An 18,115-nucleotide genomic window follows, 5' to 3' on the forward strand; every position below is an offset into this window, starting at 1 on the left:
ATAGAGGGTAAGGAACTAGACTGAAGTAAGACCTTTTATCGAACCATTGTTTGTGCTAACATTTTACATCCAGACCATGGTTTGAATGTCCAGGTCTACTACAGGCAAACCTTGGTTTAGAGCTGTTTGTCTGCCACCTTTTTTCTTCTTTTGAAGACTCAACTTTATAAGTTATTCCCATCACTGTGGGCAGCAAAGGGAGAGTTAACTACATTTCCCAGGTGAGCCGTCATGCCAAAACAAGCCAGCATAAACCATGGATTTCAAAACCATTGTAAACATGGATTTTGATTCTCTAAAAGTTTCCTAATGATTACAAACTGTGGCTGTCGATTTGAACCCCACGTTAAATCAATTGGTTGTCCTTAAACGTATCTGGATGTGATATCTGAATTAAGCCTAAATAGAGTGTTGTAAATATGTCTAAGATGTACTGATATCTCCATCCAGACCACAGACTTAATCTGGTAAATACATTAATACATTTCTGGTTTGGCACAATAAACTAATCAAAGGGGCTGGGTTAATACAAAATGCACATGCATTTACAAAACAAAAACTTACCACGTGCAGCTTGTGGTCCGCATGTAGCTGTTAAATTTTTAACTGGCCTAATTAATATCAGCTGATGGGGTTCTGGTATATTTTATCAGGACAAATCTACCTTATATCAAGAGATCTCGGGGTGGTCATACTCCCAGAGGAGTATTGGAGGTTTAGGCTAAAATATCTGGAGGACATCATGTTGGGGAAGGTTACACGGTATCTTTGGCTTATTTATGGGTTTGATACAGTTGGGGGTATCCTTCTTCTAATAACTTGCTTCAGCTGTAAACTATTTGTCCATCTATCCCACTCTTCCTCATGTTGGTGTCCTCTACATGTGATAGAACCTTCAATTTTTATATACCTGTGTGTAGGATGATGGAAATTCTAACTGGCAAAGGGTCTCCATGATCTTAAAGAATGCTTTTCCCCCCATCACCTGGCACTCGATTGTTCTAAACCAAGATGTCAAAGGATAAATGTGGAATCTTCTTTACTCTCTGCCTTTCAGTAATTGCTTCATTAGTATTTCCAAAAGTAGGGAACAACCCCACCGTTTGACTTAATGCACATTCAAAATGACCTTATTCCATTCTCACCCCTCCCCAATTACAATAATCAATAACCTTTTCTAAATATGTGTAGCTCCATATTTTTCCATCTGCCCATGTTCTGGAGATAATCTTCCCATTTGGATCATACTCCATTTTTTCAGTCCATGTTCCTCTCTGGATATACGTTACTAATCCAGAATGTGAGTAAGTGATGTTGACTTCATTGTACTTGTTGATGGGTGACCAAAGAATTGGGCGGCCTGACTGGTCATAGAGAATCCGAAGAGTGAACTTGCGATGATCATCATAGATCTTCCCTGTTCTTGTTAGGTGGTCAAAATCGATGGACAACAAGTTTCTGTTGTGAGCCTAAAGAACATAAGAAGAATAGCAAGGCACATGTAACTAAAGCAGTTCTGCTATTAAATAGGGGTGAGCAAAACATTTGTAGTTTACAACAGCTCTTATGACCTTACTGAAAGTATTCCAGCACTGTTCTGATTATACTGACAATATTTCAAGCTCGGAGCATTTCTGGTATGATCAGAACAAATTTGCAATACTTTCAGGCAAAGATGGAACAGCTCATTTTGAACTTGGAACAGCTATTCCAAGCTCATAACAGGACTCTTTGACCTGGAAACATTTTAAATTTGAAACTCCATTATGAAAAGTATACATTGCAGTAGGCTGGATTTATAGATCATACAAATGTGATTTGTTTGCTTTTCTCTGAATGTGATGTGTGAACCTAGTCTTTGTGGTACATCAACAATGACTGATAGTTTAGCAAGCCACTCTGGACTTGCTCCACAAACTGTGATCAAAACAAACCATGGTTCAGCATGATGGATGAATCCAGTTCTATTCTCAGACTCAGTCCTATAACCTATAAAAGAAATGAGTGGGGTTTAATCATATCTCCCTGAAATTAAGCTTGATTCTTAGTGACTTCATGGAGATGTCCTTGTAGTTGTGTTGACAATTATATGGAAGTGATTTGCTACTACATTCTTCCAGGATGTTTTTTGGCTTCTCAATCTAGCTTAAAGCTGTGAGGTTCCCTGGTGGTCTCCCAAGCAAGTACTAATCAGGTCTGACCTCTCTTAGCATTTTCAAGATCAGCCAAGGTTGCTTGATGCTGTCCATCTGCTGTGAGAGGCTTGAATAAACACTGGAATATTCCTCTCTTCCATCTTCCATCAAATTTGACAGATCTATAATAATTACCTTGTTTGTAGGCCATTTTTTTACATCATTAGTTTGAATGCACCATGTTAATCAAGACCTCCCCAAGGAGTAGTTCTGTCAAATTGAAAACAGATTTCCTAAAGCATTTTTTCACCCTGTAAGTTTATTGATGTCTTTGGTCTTAAACCTAAGTCTGTTAATTAAAGAGAGAGAGAGAGGGGAAAAAAAGTATTGACTCACCTGCCACAGAGATCTGTTAATACTCTTGTTGAATGAAAGCCATAAAGGCCAACCAGATACAATGACAGCTGATCATTTTGTGTAAACACAGGACTAGAGATACCAAGGTGGCTTTGGAAAAGAACTCCTGAGACTAATAAAATCACATCTCGAAGGAGAGATAAGTTGTTCACTGGCTTGAAATAAAGTCTGAACCATAGCAAAATTCCAAGATTTCCTTCTTGCCTGTTTGGCAGTCTTCACAGTATGCAAAGCACCCTCTCTGCCATTTATTTACTCTTTAAATTTCATGTCTCTCTTTATTTCTCTGCCCAGATGTTCAGGGAGAGTTCCTATCCATCTCTCTTTATCTATTGACATAAATATAGCAAATGGAGAGGAGACAGCCTCTTTGAGACCTGCAAGAACAGAGGTTTCCCTGAGCTTGCCTTGGCTACCTACTCCTTGCTCCACGCCTTCAACAAATCCGACAGAATAGGGTAGGGCAACTTTTCTGGATTGCAAGAATCCAAACAACCACTAGATAGCATGAAAATGTAAGAGTTTCATCTTAATCTCTTTCCTGCCAGGTCTAGTGTTTGAATTTTTGCAGCACAGACATGGTAGCCAAATCCACATACATAAGTAAAGCACACAGGAACCACCTTCTTCTTCATTACAGAGGGCTGGATCTTCTCAGGAAGCCTGGAGATGAGGACAGTGCTTCAGGCAGCACACTGGCGACTCTTGGTGCATATAGCTCTTCTGTTTGCTTGTTTTCGTTTCATACAATTGGAAATAATGAGCCTGGAAGGCTTGTAATTAAAAGCCTTGAGTGATCTGAAACACAACAGCATGCTCCTCATCTTCTGAGCCCAACCTAGCATATCTGCCTGCCTTAAAATAGCTCACAGTGAAAAGAATCTGTATCAGCCACAGTAGGTCACCACCTGGGTGTTTTTCAGGGGAAGGGGTGGGGAAGACAGAGGTTCAGTCCAAGTGAGAGGAAGATAAGGGGACTAAATAGTGGGATTTTTGCTCTAGGGAGGACATTCTAGACTTCAGGTAATGTCCAAAATAAGCCATCCATCTCCATCTCTCTCTAGTACAGGGGACGAAATATCTATCAAGCTATCTATGTAGATCTCTCTCTCTCTCGTACAGGGGAGGAGATCATCCATCCATCCATCCATCCATCCATCCATCCATCCATCCATCCATCCATCCCTCCATCCCTCCATCCCTCCCTCCGTCCCCCGGGGAAATTCAGAAAGAAGCCTGAAATATCTATGGGAGAAGGTCTATATAGCTGGATACTTCATAATCTTGTTCCTTTAGAATTTAGAATAAAAGTCAGTAGGCAACATTGTGCCTAAGGACACCAATGAATGAAATCAAGTTCTCAGCTTTGACTGATTTTGTTTTTGTTAAATAATCAGAAGTAATCATGCTGCAAAGCAAGGAAAAAGCAACACTTCTTTTTATTTTTATTTCTAGGAGTGTTTCTAGGCTCCACATAGATCCTATAGATGTTCTTGGAAAACAAAGGGTGGGTGTCTGCTCCCCCAGTGCTTTGTTAGAAAGTGTGACTCCTGTCCAAAAAGGAGAGAGATAAACTGGTAAATGGAGAGCTTCTTCATTTCTGAGAGTAGATGTTTCTCCAAGTATCTGGGTAAGGCTTTGACAGAATATGCCTTCAATATATCTGGAAGGGAGATTTTGGAAGCACCCAGTGGAACAGCATCTTTGTCCCTGTGGGGGTACAAGTGGACATCCTTCCTGTTGTCCTCTGTTGCCCTACCTATGGTGAGATCAAGAGGAAAATATCTCTGACAGACAGACTTAAGCGGTTGGATACGTAATGATTGCAAATTGCCTTCTTGCAGATATGATCCCATTTATTAGTAGACAGTTTGCTGTTTTGCTATGCTCTTTTTTAAACTAAAAAAAAATCTTTGTGTTCTAAATTATAGCATGGGTTTTAGTCCCATTTAATTTCTTTGAATGCCGCACCTCCTGTTATGCATGTTGCATTTCTTTCTATTACTTTTATTTTTCTTTTACGTTATGCCGTGCTGCCACAAAGTTTCTAGCTGGACACTCCCTCCTCCATTTTGTAAAAAGTCAAGCCTCCACCAAGGCAACCATTTTGTGGGAGTGCTTATAACGCACTGTCAAAATTTCAAATGTACCCACCAGACCCCAAAACTCGATTTTATAAGACCACCTGTACTTTGAAATACGTGTGTGTGTGTGTGCGCGCCTTCAAGTCAGTTTTTGACTCCTGGCAACTGCCTGGACAAGTCCTTGCAGTTCTCTTGGCAAGAATCTTTGGAAGTGGTTTGCCCTGGCCTTCTTCTTCCTAGGGCTGGGAGAGAATGACTGGCCCAAGATCACCAGCTGGCTTTGTGCCTAAAGCGGGACTAGAACTCATGGTCTCCCATGCCTTAACCACGACACCCCAGTGGCTCTCATTTTGAAACAGACACAATGCCAAAATTGACCACGGAAACAGCACAGCATTGGAGGATTTGCAGCAAACATAGTATGAGCCAGAAATATAGGTCTCTTCAAAGAACAGTGGGAAAACTTACCCGTAATCTTCTTTCAAAAGTGGAAATATTGCCTTTAGTTTGTTCCTTCCTTTGCCTCCACTCGATAAGGTTGGAGTTATGCTCCCCAGGTAAAGAGATATTACATTTTCCTAAGGTGGGATTGACCACACCAGCCAGGATGTGTGTCTCAGCATTCAGTGTCAGCTCCATTCCGCTGGCAAAGGTGACTCGGAGTGACCCATCTGGACTGACCCGATAAATATTCTGAGTGTTGTCTGTCATCACACAAAACAGGGAAGGGGAGAAAGAGCTCAGCTATTCATCTTGGTGAGTCAACTGTTAGGTGTGCAACAGCTTTATTAATCTAGCCTTTGAACGGTATTTGCAGTGGTTCCACAACTGGAAAATCTGCGGGCTTGTGTTGATATGTGCCTATTAGCAGTTCTCTTCATATCAAAGAAAGGAATTTCCCAAAGTAACCACTGAAGGAAGATATGATACTCATGGCACAAAAAAAGGGAAGAATTCTCAGTGCTATTGAAAATGTTGTTTGATTACCATTCAACGCATTTTGGATAGAAGCCAAGCTCTGAATAGATACAGATATATAGAAGTAGAAAGGTATATACAATAAACCCTCTGTTTAATGACTTCAGTTTAGCAGACTGAAGAGAGAAGGTATTTTTCATTTCGATTCCACCCCAATTTAAATGAAGTTAAATCAAGGTTTCACTGCAAACGAGGTCATTCACTTCAATGGTGCAATTACACAAATGATGTAATCTGATGCAAATACATTTGAATTTAATGGACATTTGGATTTAACAGACACCCTGACCCATGAATGGTTCTGCCTATTTAGTTTTTTTGTACACAAAACCCACACATGGGCAGTGTGGGTCTCTGTGTTAGTGTCTAGGAAAAGGAACAGGAAGAAAAGTCTGCAAAATGGTGAGTGCAGCATCGCAATCTAAGCCCACCCCTTTTGTACATATGTGTGACACGGACACACATATAAAAGGGGCAGGGCTTGGGCTGTGACACTGTACCTGCCATATTGCAGATTTTGACCCCTTGACATGGATTCCACTGTACACACCCACACAAAATATATAAGTATATAAGCTCAGAAGAACTGTAAAAGAATGCCAATAGCACTCTTTATTGTAATGAGCCTTGTATCTATTAAAAATATAGAGGCAAATTTATTTTTTTTGCAAACATCTGCATTTTTTTGCAAACAAGGAATACCTATTAAATAATTTTGCTTAGAGTGGGAAGTTGAAAAAGAAACTTATGGTCTTAAAGAGGAAATCAATTGTCATCCCCAGTTGTAAAAAATAATCTGTACTCTAGAATTGCTGCTAAGGTCCAGGATGGGGAACTGTAACCCTTCAGCAATTGCACCCTGAAGTGCAGGGAGATGTATTTCAGCAAATAATTCTGCATCTTTGCTTCAAACATCGTTTTTGAAAAATTCACAATCTGGCTCATTAAAAGCAGCATGTAAAGGCTTGAAGCTTCTACAACATTTAAAACTCTCCCTGTCTCTTGTATGGAGAAAATCCATGTAAGAACTTTTGGAAAAACAAAATATAGTTATTAATGTTTGGATCTGGTAAACAATTTTTTTTTAAAAAAAATTAATACTGAGTCGCTTAGCTATAACTGGGCATTTGCTTATATTTTATTCAACAGACTTCTTCCCCCAATGGTGACTGAGTTTATTAGCATATGGATGATATACTGCATTTGTTCTTAATTTTATTATGTGACTGAAATTGGCTAGCATGACAAAGATGAGCTGAATTATAGAATAATTACTATAAAACACTTCCCCCCCAAAAAATAAAAGAGCTTCTAACTTCTATATTGTTTTCCGTCTTTCTCTTTTTATTGTCTTTCTCTTTATATTCAAAGCCCCAAGGAAATATTTGTATTTGAAATGCACTAGGTTGTAATAAAATAATACTTTCTGTAGCATCTGGAAATCTTTCTCTCCCTCTTTGAGAGTGAAACCCCCACGTCCCCTCCCAAAACATCTCTGGCTTTTATGTGCAGCTGAAATAAAAGCTATGTCACTGTTTTCTTAAATAACTAAATGCACCTATTATAACATTATAATGGCTGTAGGGTATCCCTGCTTGTAGTGAAATGTGGATCACAGTAAGTCCAATCTGTCGGTTTTGCAAGTTTCCACATGTTATCGAGATTCATCATTAAAACACACACACACACAGGCACACACAAATGTTATTAGTGTCCATAATGCTCAAAAATTACCGCCCAGAGTCACTGGTTGAGATAGGCAGCTATAGAAATCAAATAAAGAAATCAAATAAATAAAAATAAAAACCTTTGGCATGGAGTGCCTCTGGCTTCAATCCTTGCCCTTTCCTATTCAAATCTACATAGTTTGGGAGAGATTATCTGCCGGTTTGGGATGAGGCACCATCAATATGCAGATGATACCTCATTGAATATTACTTATTTCATTGATTTATATTGCCACCCTACTGGGCACGTGACTCAGGGTGACATACATCCAAAAAGTAATAACTAAAAATAGAACCAGATAATAGAATAAAATATAAAAAACAGAACCCACAAAACAGCATGCAAACACAGAAGTGCTGTGAAAAACACTTCATTCAGCAGGTCCTGCCACTCCCAGGCCCAATGCCTTTTATTTTTTTCTGAAGCAGGCATTCTGGGCCCATTGGGAGATGTGGTGAAAGTCTTTACAACTACCTGGAGGTTGTCAGACTCAGACTCAGACTCAGCCTAAATATGATGGAGTGGTAGTTGATGCGGAGGGTGACTGATTCCAGGACTACACCATCTTTGACTCTTGATGAGGTTGGGCCTGCTTTCCCCAGAAAGAGCAGACTCACAATCGAGGAGTCCTCCTGGACATGGCTCCTGCTCAGAGACCAGACAGAGACCATGGCCAGGAAGGGTCTTCATGGCTTTGGCCAATGTGTCAGTTGCAGCCCTCCCTGAAGCAGGATGCACTGAAGATGGTCACCCATGCCTTTGTCATCTTCTCAGCCCCACTAGGTAGACCAGACCAGCACATCAACTCCATAGGAAGGCTAAAACTACTTTGATTGAGATTGGCTGTAATAACAGAATCCTGCAAGTCTGATTGTGCTGTTCCCCCTTCTCCTCCTTAGACACCAGAGAATCAGGGAGGTGTTTGTGAGCTGCTTCCAAATGTTATCTTGTTGCTTTGGACTTAAAAAAATGTTTCAGCCCCTTTTGCCTTGGTAACAGTTCTTGCATCTTTCCATCAAGGTCATCTTCTTCACTATCATCTCTAGAACAAAGCACTGTAACTTGCTGTAGATGCAGCTGTGCTTGAAGACCACCCAGGAATTTCAGCTAGTCCAGAAATGCATCAGGATGCATGCTCAGTGGATGAGTCATGATATTGCCATGGTACATCTCTGATGCAGGGGCTGTGCTGGTTATAAGTAGACTTCTGGGTGCAGTTCAAAGTGTTGATCACTACCTACTGTCCAAAAGGCTCAGGATCTGAAACCTTAGGAACTGCCTTTCTGCAACAGTTTCTTCCTGCCCTACTCAAACCACTAGGTAGTACCAGCTCGTTAAGAGTTCCCACCTACCAGAAGATATGGGAGGAGGAAGCCCAGTGGTGGACATTCTCTGAAGCAGCTCCACTTCTTTGGAATAATTGCTCCCTGAGGCAAGGATGGTGAAACATAGCTGTTCCAGAAGGCCTTCAGGGATTTAATTATAACCAGTGCTGCTATATTCAAGACATTTAACTTATTACTTTTAGCATTAATTTAAACTGAGACTTAATTACATTACCGTTCTAATTAATGATTACAGTGACTTGCATTGGGTTTTATATGTAAGTTATGTAGCCACCTAGAGTCCTGGGGCAGTAGACCAATCCCATAAGTAAAGAATAAATAAGCAAATAAATAAAATAAGCAAGGCAGGCAGGCTTGGAAATTCCCTTGTCTAGCATTAAAGATATCTGACTGAAGTTTATGTGATCCTTGCTTCCTGGATCTTGCCTGCTGTGTGGGGTCTGAGAACTGTAGAGGTATATTTCATAGGAGAAAATGCAAAGGAATCCACACCAAAGTAGTCCCAATGGTCTGGTTCATGGGCTAAGCCAAGATTGGTTTAAATATGGTTTATTGAATTACCCAGTATGGGTTGGCTTCAACCAATGCACTAAGCTAAAATATAACCTTTGGTTCTGGAAGTTAGTCTGTGGCATTCAATGATATGACATTAGAGCTGCCTTATAGCCTATCTTTATTGCTGTTCATAAATTTATCATTCTTTTGTTCGGTTTATCTGGAACAAACATTAGGCTGATGTGCGTGATGTTCTAAGTCTCTTGTTTTAAAAATGGTGTCACCATAATTAAGTTTCCAGTTTTGTAATAAGGAGGCCAGTTTTAGTGATATACAACTTGGTTAAATCTCCCCCACTGGAGAGAATAAGTTAATCAGCATTGACTGGATTATGCTCAGCATTTAAAGAAAAAACAGCTTCTGATCCTGGAAATTCTTATAGCTGTCGTCTTCGTCTTTTGAACTTGCTCGATCAGATCTTTTGAGTCACTTGTAGGAACCAATATAATGAGCCGCAGAGCTTTGGTGCAGGACTTTGCAAAATATATTCAGAGAATGTTAAAACAGTGAGATCAAACGTGGAAAAACAACAACACCAGGATGCATTTTGCCTACCTTGTTTTAAAGTATAAATAGTTGAGGTAGCTGAAAAGTTAGTTGCTGTAATCACATTTTCCCTATTTGAAGCATCAATTTCTATTTTCATCAGCTTTTCAACATCACTGTGGAAACTGCTGACTTCCCCAGTAGGGAAGGTGGCATTGGTTAAATGACCATCAGAATCATACCTAGGAAAATAAAAAGAGCAGAGATATAAAATATAATAAGCAGATATAATAAGCACAGAGATAAAATATAAAATGCAGGTCACTGACACAGAAAGAAAGAAAGAAAGAAAGAAAGAAAGAAAGAAAGAAAGAAAGAAAGAAAGAAAGAAAGAAAGAAAGAAAGAAAGAAAGAAAGAAAGAGGAAGGAAGGAAAGAATTCGGTTTCAGTTGCAGGGACGTGCACCCAAATCAAATCAACATTTTATTCTGTTCCATGACCAGAGGAATGGATGGATGGATGGATGGATGGATGGATGGATGGATGGATGGATGGATGGATGGATAGATAGATAGATAGATAGATAGATAGATAGATAGATAGATAGATAGATAGATAGATAGATAGATAGATAAAGATCCTGGCATGACAGCATTGGGGCTGTTTCTGAAAGACATCCAACGATAATTTTGTTCAGGAGCAACCCGTTCTTTCTCTAGCTATCAAGAGAGTACGGATTGGCTAGCCCTGGAGTAAACTCATAGCGTTTACACTTACCTGCTGTTTTCAGCTGCCTGCTGCCTGCAATCAAAAAGCCTTTTGCTTTCCAAAACACATTACAAGCTGCTTTGGGATCCTGTTTTGGCTGAAGAACAGGGTCAAAATGTGCTTTATACGTAGAATGGCTAGTCTTTACGGTGATTAAGAAGTCACTCTGCACTCCCAGGGCAATCTGACAATGGTTGCCCTGTGGAGGCTTTTCATGGCTGGCATAGCCAACCGCAAAGCAACTCCTTCTAGAAAGCAAGGGGATTTCTAATCCCAAGGTGCTCCCTAGCACCATAGCTTAACTCTGTATTTCTATCTGGCCATATGGACCCCTTTCCAGAGAAAGCTATCCATTCACCAATTTTTTTTCTTAGATGCTTATGAGTCTAGGTGGGCTCAGAGGCCCACTTGGTAATCATGAGGTTAGAAGTTGTAGCTTTGCTTTGCAAGACGCCAGCATCCTCTCTCTTTTTTCTCCTTCTTTCTTCAAAAAAATATTTTTAATTAATCGAAAGTAATTGAAAAAGAAATGTAACATTCTTTTAATTGAAAATAATGAACTCAGCTGGAGAAATTGTCTATCCTTACAATTTTTTTTTTTGTTGACTCCAGGCAACTGCCTGGACAAGTCCCTGCAGTTTTCTTGGTGGCATTTTCAGAAGCAGTTGGCCCTTGCCTGCTTCCTAGGGCTGAGAGGGAGTGACTGGCCCAAGGTCACCAGCTGGTTTTGGGCCCAAGATGGGACTAGAACTTACAGTCTCCCAGCACCTTCCCTACTAGACCACACTGACCTTTGAGCTGAGAGAGAGGGACTGGCCCAAGGTCATCCAGCTGGCTTTGTGTCTAAAGTAGGACTAGAACTCATGGTCTCCTGGTTTCTAGCCTGGTGCTTTAACCACTGCACCAAACTGGCTCTCATCCTTATCGCAGAATTCCCCAATTCCAGGAAGGCGTCTTACAGAACCTCTTTTCTTGTCCACATCTTTTTCATTAATCATAGTCACAGAGCTGGAAGGGACCTCACAAGTCATCTAGTCCAACCACCTGCTTGATGTAGGATCTGCTAAAGTATGGCTCTCCAGCCATCATCTGAAGACCACCAGCAAAGGGAACCTACCATTTTATGAAGCAGCCTATTCCACTGGTTGAATCCTCTTAGAACTACCTCCTCTATCAAACTTGAATCTAATTCCCTGTACTTTTTAACCCCTTGGTTCTGGTCCTACCCTCCAGGATGACAGAAAACAAGTCCACTCCCTCTTATGACAGCCCTTTTAGATGTTTGAAGACTGTTATCCTGTTCCCCTCAGTCTTCTTTTTTGCAGGCTAAACAGACACGGATCCTTTAATCATTCCTCATAGAACATGATTTTAATTCCTTCACCATCCTGGTAGTCCTCTGGACTTGCTCCAGTTGGTTGATGCCCTTTTTAGCTTGTGGTGCCTACAACTGGACATAGTATTATTTCATTAACAATACCTTGATGCATCTCTATTCATAAATAAGATTCATGGAATTCAAGAGGCCTTATTAGATTAAAGGTACAGGTAGTCCTCGCTTAACATCCATTTGTTTAGTGACCATTCAAAGTCATGATGGTGCTAAAAAGTGACTTATGACCAGTGTCTAAAGTTACAACCATTGTGGTGCCCTTGTGATCACGTGATCGCGGTCTGGATGCTTGGCAAACATCTTGCACGATGGTTGCAGCCTCCCAGGGTCACATAATGGCCATTTGCGAGCTTCCCAGCCAGCTTCTGGCAATCAAAATCAATGCGGAACCACATGATTCGTTTAACAACCGCTGCAAAAAAAGTCATAGAATCAGGTCCAGTCACGTGATTTGCTTAACGACCACATTGCTTAGCGACCTAAATTCCAGCCCCAGTTGTGGTTGTTAAGCGAGGACTACCTGCATATAGAACTCGCTTAAGATTTTTAAAGAGCCCTTTCTCATTGTGGGCTAATTCATTTTATGCAGCTTCCACACACCCATGTTGCAACTTCAAGATTTTACTGGGACTTTTTATGCTTTATTTTATAAGCCACCTTGGTTAACTCATTGGGGAGGAGGCAATCACATACATAAAAATAATTCAAAATTAATGACGGTGAATTTATTGGAAGCTACAAAGCAACAGCACAGTAAGCGTTGGTGCTCTAGTGTGAGTTCGATGCAACCTAACACAGATACCACAAGAGGTCACTCTGTACCAGGAAGAAAGGGAATCAAAAGGAATGCTCCTGGAACAAATAAAAGAAGTTCTTCTCCCTGACCTGTTTAACATTTTCTGTCTTGAATGGCTCAAATTTCAAACTGCTATGAGAAATATGTTGGTGGTTTCAGACTATGCCCCAGACGCAGGAGTGTCCAGGTTTATGAATTGCAGTGTGGCAGGCCCATCAGGCTGTGCCGTTGGCATGGTTTATGTCTTCCAGCCAAGGCTGCACAGCACCGATGAGAAGTGATGACAGCTCTTCTGTGCCTCCTACCGGGAAATCCAGCTGTCCATTCCCAGCTGTTCAGGTTTTTTTTCTATTCTGTTGGTTTAAAGCCAGGCTGCCCAAACCCCTTTTTTCACTGGCGATTCATGCATTTGCTTGTCTACCAGGAGCTGATAGGAACAGCTGATACCTTGATTACATGGCCAGAAAGCACAGCATGCAATTCTGTGCAATTCCCTTCCCAACTCTGTGCTCATTTCTCCTTGAAGAGATGACTCCCTTTGAGTCAGAGGCTGTCAAGGCTCTGCCTTTGAGTATTCAGAGCCTCTCAGACCTCTCTTTTGGCCCACAATTCTCCATCCCACTTGACCTTAAGGATGATTTCAACAGAGAAATAACCTAAAAGAGAAGCTGGCCACGTTGCAAAATGACCTCTTTGCGTTCAAGAAAGGTGTGCAACTTTGGTTTGATCAAGGGACGTTTCAGCCCTGGCAGGTTGGGAACTACACTACAAAAATAGTTAGGGCTGGGCTTTGTTTTTGGAGGAGATTTGGATGTTTGAAGGGGTGAAATGGATGCCTTAGGCATCTGCAAGGCTTAAGGCACCTATTCCACCTCTTAAAACCCACCTCCACCCCAATGCATTAGAAGGGGCAAACATTTGGCCCCATTTCACCTGGGAGGGTTCTGGGGAACCACATGGAGCCCCCAGGACACTTCTGGACCCCTAGTTTACAAGGATGTTTGCGGGTCCATGTGAGCCCTTTGGGCATCTTGAGAACATAAAACCAACGAGCAGCAGGTTAGAATCTTCTTGGAAAATGTGTCCACTGACTCAGGAAAGGATCAAGACAAGCCATCAGGAAAGATAGCACATCCTGTGACTCTGGGGACAGGATGGCACAGAGCATATTTTCTTCCAATAAAGGTTTGTTCTGGGACAGGCCACGTTTACCATGACAGATATCTTGTGATGGGGCCCATGGTATGCCAACAAAGTTCCTGAGGTGCTCTGTAGTTTGAAAGATAGGGTAATATTTCTATGCTTCCTACTCAGCAGAACGTTTTCCTTGCCCTACCAGGCTATAACTGGCTGGACTCAGTACTTAACTGTATACCTGTGCTGTGGGATACCGAATAGCTGGAACATATCGCACTCGCTTGCCAATCTGCACTGTTTCTGCACCAGACAAAACTCCCCTCAGTCTCTCTCTCTCTCTCTTACATCAGATCATTGCTAATGAAACCACCAAGTCTGTGGCATTGTTTATGTAATGGTACTTCCCGATTTTAAGGTCCTTTCGGGCAAAATGTTCTGCAGGAGAACCTTCCTTTATTTCTTTGGATGGGAAAATTTCCTGCTGTGTAGCAAGATGCTCGAACGTGATGGTCATCTGTTTTGAGTCATGGACACACTTGTGCTTGCTAGAGGTGCGCAAGGCAAACTCAGATCCTGCTTTGTTCCCCTTGTTCTTTCACGGTTCTTGCACACGGGGTAAGGGACAGAGACATTAAGGAAGAAAAGAAGTAGGTCACATGATTACAACTGGGCCCAAGCCCTATCAATGTGGCCCTTGATAGGTACCCAATCACTGCAAACCATAATGCCAGGTCTGAGTGTGCCCATCTGCTTGCCACTATCTCTATTGTCTATCCACTTACCTTCTCTTTCTGGGCCCAAGAAGAAGAGGGCAGAGTAAGTGATATTGGATGGTTGCTCATTTATTCATGAAAGGGATAAAAATACAAAGGGACAGCCTGGTGCAAGGGTTAAGCCAGCCTTCCCCAATGTGAGTATCCTTGTCTGCCACAGAAACACATCTGGAGGGCACCCAGGTTAGTAAGCTGGGCTAAATGATTAGAATATGACCAGAGAGACTTCAGTGAAAGTTCAGCCTCAGCCACAGATCTCCCTGGATAGCTCTGAACTGATCATTTCCAATGTTCTGTTAGCTAATATAGCTCTTTAAAAAACTGAACAATACTTCCTGGTCAACTTGCACCTTGAGGGCAAGATTTTACAATAAAAAGTGAAGCACAAGCCATAAATTAATCTGCCATTTTGTAACTGAGCTGATATCTCCCATTGATTTTGCTATTTTAGCTTGATCCTCCTTCTTATATCCATGAGAAGAACATGATGGGTTGCAAACAGTCAGCAAAAATGGTTTTTGGCAGAGATGGGTCTTTTTAGACTTTATTTTTAGATTTTTATTTTTGTGTGTATGTGTGTGTTTGTTGTGAGCTGCCCAGGATTATATTGTATAAAATGGGTATCCATATAAATCTTATAACTAAATCCATACATAAATAACAGTTGTATTCTCTGATATAGAACTGATAGAGAGCCATATAAATGTTATAAAATAACTGTTGCATTACCTGAGATAAACTTGAGTTATTTTCATTCAGCCTGCAGGCCCAGAACATGTATTGTAGCCTGGTTCACATGTCACAAGAGCCCCTGGCTTGTTTAATCATGGTTCACTGAACGAACCAAAATCACTTGAATTTTCACACTGTGCCAATCCATAAATATAGCTTATAAATCACAATGGGCAGCCAATGCAGTAAGCAAAAATCAAACAAACTACATTATGGTTTAACTTTAGAATGATACGTGAGCCAAATCTTAGAGGGCAAGCTCATTTAAAATACTGAATTTAAATGTCTATTCAGTAGCATGCGTTCAAAAACCCCAGTGCAATGGGTGAACACATGTGAAACCAGCACAGCTTCATTGCAAATATGTAAGACCAGCCTTAGCCACAGTGCATGCCAGGGGATGCATTTTGGAAGGAAAAACAAGGTAGGGAAGGTTTGCTGAGAAAGGTTTCCGAAATCCTTCCCAACCCCTTCACCAGCATGAGCCATAGAAGGGGTTATTTTCCTATGTGTAATGAAGTGCTGCATTGCATCTGGATGTGTGTTTGGGTGTGTGTGCGCGCGCACGGGGAAGTGCAGGGTGGGGTAAACAAGCTTTGCTGTGGGTCACGTGGCCTGGAGGGAGAAAGGCTTAGAATGGAACAGTCATCAGTATTCAGTGCTCTTGCCCATCTGCCTGTTCCATAGGGACGCGTGGGTGGAATTTGGGGAATTGTTTTTCCTCGGCAGCTCCTGGCCTAAACTGGGCCAGTTTGGAAGTGATCCTTGTTTTGCTGTTTTTTTCCTGCCCACCCTGCAAATTTGGTCCTGTTTTGTTGCTCAGTTTTTGGCATGTGATCACACAGATGGACAAACCACCAGCATTTCAAACCCTTTGAGGTAATGCCTTTCCAACCAAGTATTGAATGGGAAACAATAAAATGGTTAGTAGAAAAGATGTGATATTTAGTGGATCATTAAAATATATGAAAAGAGCCCCATTCTGATATAGGGAGTTCCCCCCACCCCCACCAAAGGAAGGATTTCCCTGGATCTGGGTCACCTTTCTCATGTACTTCTCTTCTTCTAGAGCTCCTTGGTGAGTGGACCTAGCTTGCAACTAGTGGGAGGGCCCATGCTCCATTATTCTGGAAGGAAGTCAGGAATCTTTAACCCAACTCCCACTTGATGGACCTTCTATGGTCTTGCACAACACAGATATACCCTCAGGCCTATGCAAATATTCAATCGTATAGATACCTTCCAAAACAGACCTTGCAAATCAGGGAGTACTATGGACAAGATGGATTTTTGGCAGGTAGAATGAGGGGAAATAATTCCATTTTATAAGCTAAGCAGTTGTTTTTCAAGGTTTGTAAAAATGTTTAAGGGTCACTTACTCATACACTGTTGTCCATCCATACTCATTGCTTTTGGATGCTAGAAGTCCAGTGGTGCCAGGATAGGTCATTAGGGCTAAATTGTAGCCCTGAGCATAAACTCTTTTGAGAATGCCATTGCTACTGATGCCCAACCAGTATACCTGGCCTCCAGGCATCACTATCCAGAGAGGTAAGCCACTGGCATCCCTGCGAATATGTACCGAGTTGCCATTGTTGCTGGTAATGGTGCCAAGTTCACCTTCCCCATTGTACGTGAAATTATACATGAAGTCTCTTGTAATCAGATTGAGGGTGTGCAAGTGAGTCCCATTGCTAGTGAATTGATATAGTTCCTGGTCAGCTGGGGATGCAATCTCATAAATGTTGGCATCGTTGAGATGAGCCTTATTCCGACTGACAGCACGGATGCGGATGTTCCCAAGGTCAGCAATGTACAAAGTGCCATCGGGAGATACGGCGAGGGAAGATGGAGCTTTCAGCTTTGCATCTTTAGCATATCCACCATCACCTGAAAAATAGGAAGAAAGCAGCATCAACCATGCAAACTTGGCAAGAATAATGCCATGAATGCAAAAGTCATTATGACTCAACCATAAAAAATGAGAAGTGATATTCAACCTTCAATATTGTTACGATTGACAAAAGGATGAAATATCTTAATATTTTCTTCCAAGAATTTGTAGCCAGCACAGTGCAGTTCTCAATTCATACAACTGAAGATTAATAGTGATATCTTGTAGGATCCTTTATAGACTCAGCGTTGGGAAGAGCCATTGACACCATTGAGTATGACCCTCTAATCAAGTTGTCTAGCCCATACTGAACAGATCCAAAGAAGGGAGATCTCCACCTCTCTGTTCCACTATTTAACTATTTTTAGTATTGGGAAATGTCTTCCTAACTCCATTTAGCCCTTGGTTGCACTCCCACATGATGGTGAGCCAGATGTTTTTTAAACCATTCTTAAAAAATGCAACAATAGTCTGGTTTCCATGTAACACTAACCCAGAAATGGATTGATATAGTACCCATGATAAGCTCCAAACAAAATGATCATACTGTGATTTACTATTACATGCAACTTTGGCTATGAGTGCTGCATATACAACCCTGCTGTTTTGGAAACTCTTACATTCCAAGATGACAAAAACACAATGACAATCACAGCTGAAAACATTACCTTGGCAACATTACATTGTCATCCAGAAATGCAATGATGTGTTGAATCAAAATCCTTTCATAATGCAAGTGATGAGAACTCAGATGTGCTAAGATGATTATATTTTATTCAAGTTCTTTGATTTAGACTAATATGAATAAGAAGGGGGTAACCTAATCCAGATGGGTATTATAGTAAGTGAATAAGTAGCCTAATCCAGATGGGTATTATAGTAAGTGTCAATGG

The 18,115-nt window shown here is 41.2% G+C and overlaps 1 protein-coding gene across 1 annotated transcript in view; it reads right to left on the bottom strand.

The window, feature by feature from the left end:
- The window catches only part of TENM1 (teneurin transmembrane protein 1), a 160,220-nt gene that overhangs the window by 15,114 nt on the left and 126,991 nt on the right, over positions 1–18,115 (bottom strand). The window contains exons 22-25 of the mRNA XM_088129189.1: positions 16,708–17,218; positions 9,799–9,971; positions 5,105–5,340; positions 1,173–1,469 (exon numbers count right to left, since the gene is read on the bottom strand). Coding sequence (XP_087985315.1) covers positions 1,173–1,469; positions 5,105–5,340; positions 9,799–9,971; positions 16,708–17,218 — 1,217 coding nt within the window. The remainder of the gene's footprint in view (positions 1–1,172; positions 1,470–5,104; positions 5,341–9,798; positions 9,972–16,707; positions 17,219–18,115) is intronic.

The sequence above is a fragment of the Python bivittatus genome, unplaced genomic scaffold (assembly GCF_059951505.1).
Source record: "Python bivittatus isolate LINGU-HERP-01145 unplaced genomic scaffold, Pbiv_v1 ctg000790_np1212, whole genome shotgun sequence".
Lineage (NCBI taxonomy): Eukaryota > Metazoa > Chordata > Lepidosauria > Squamata > Pythonidae > Python > Python bivittatus.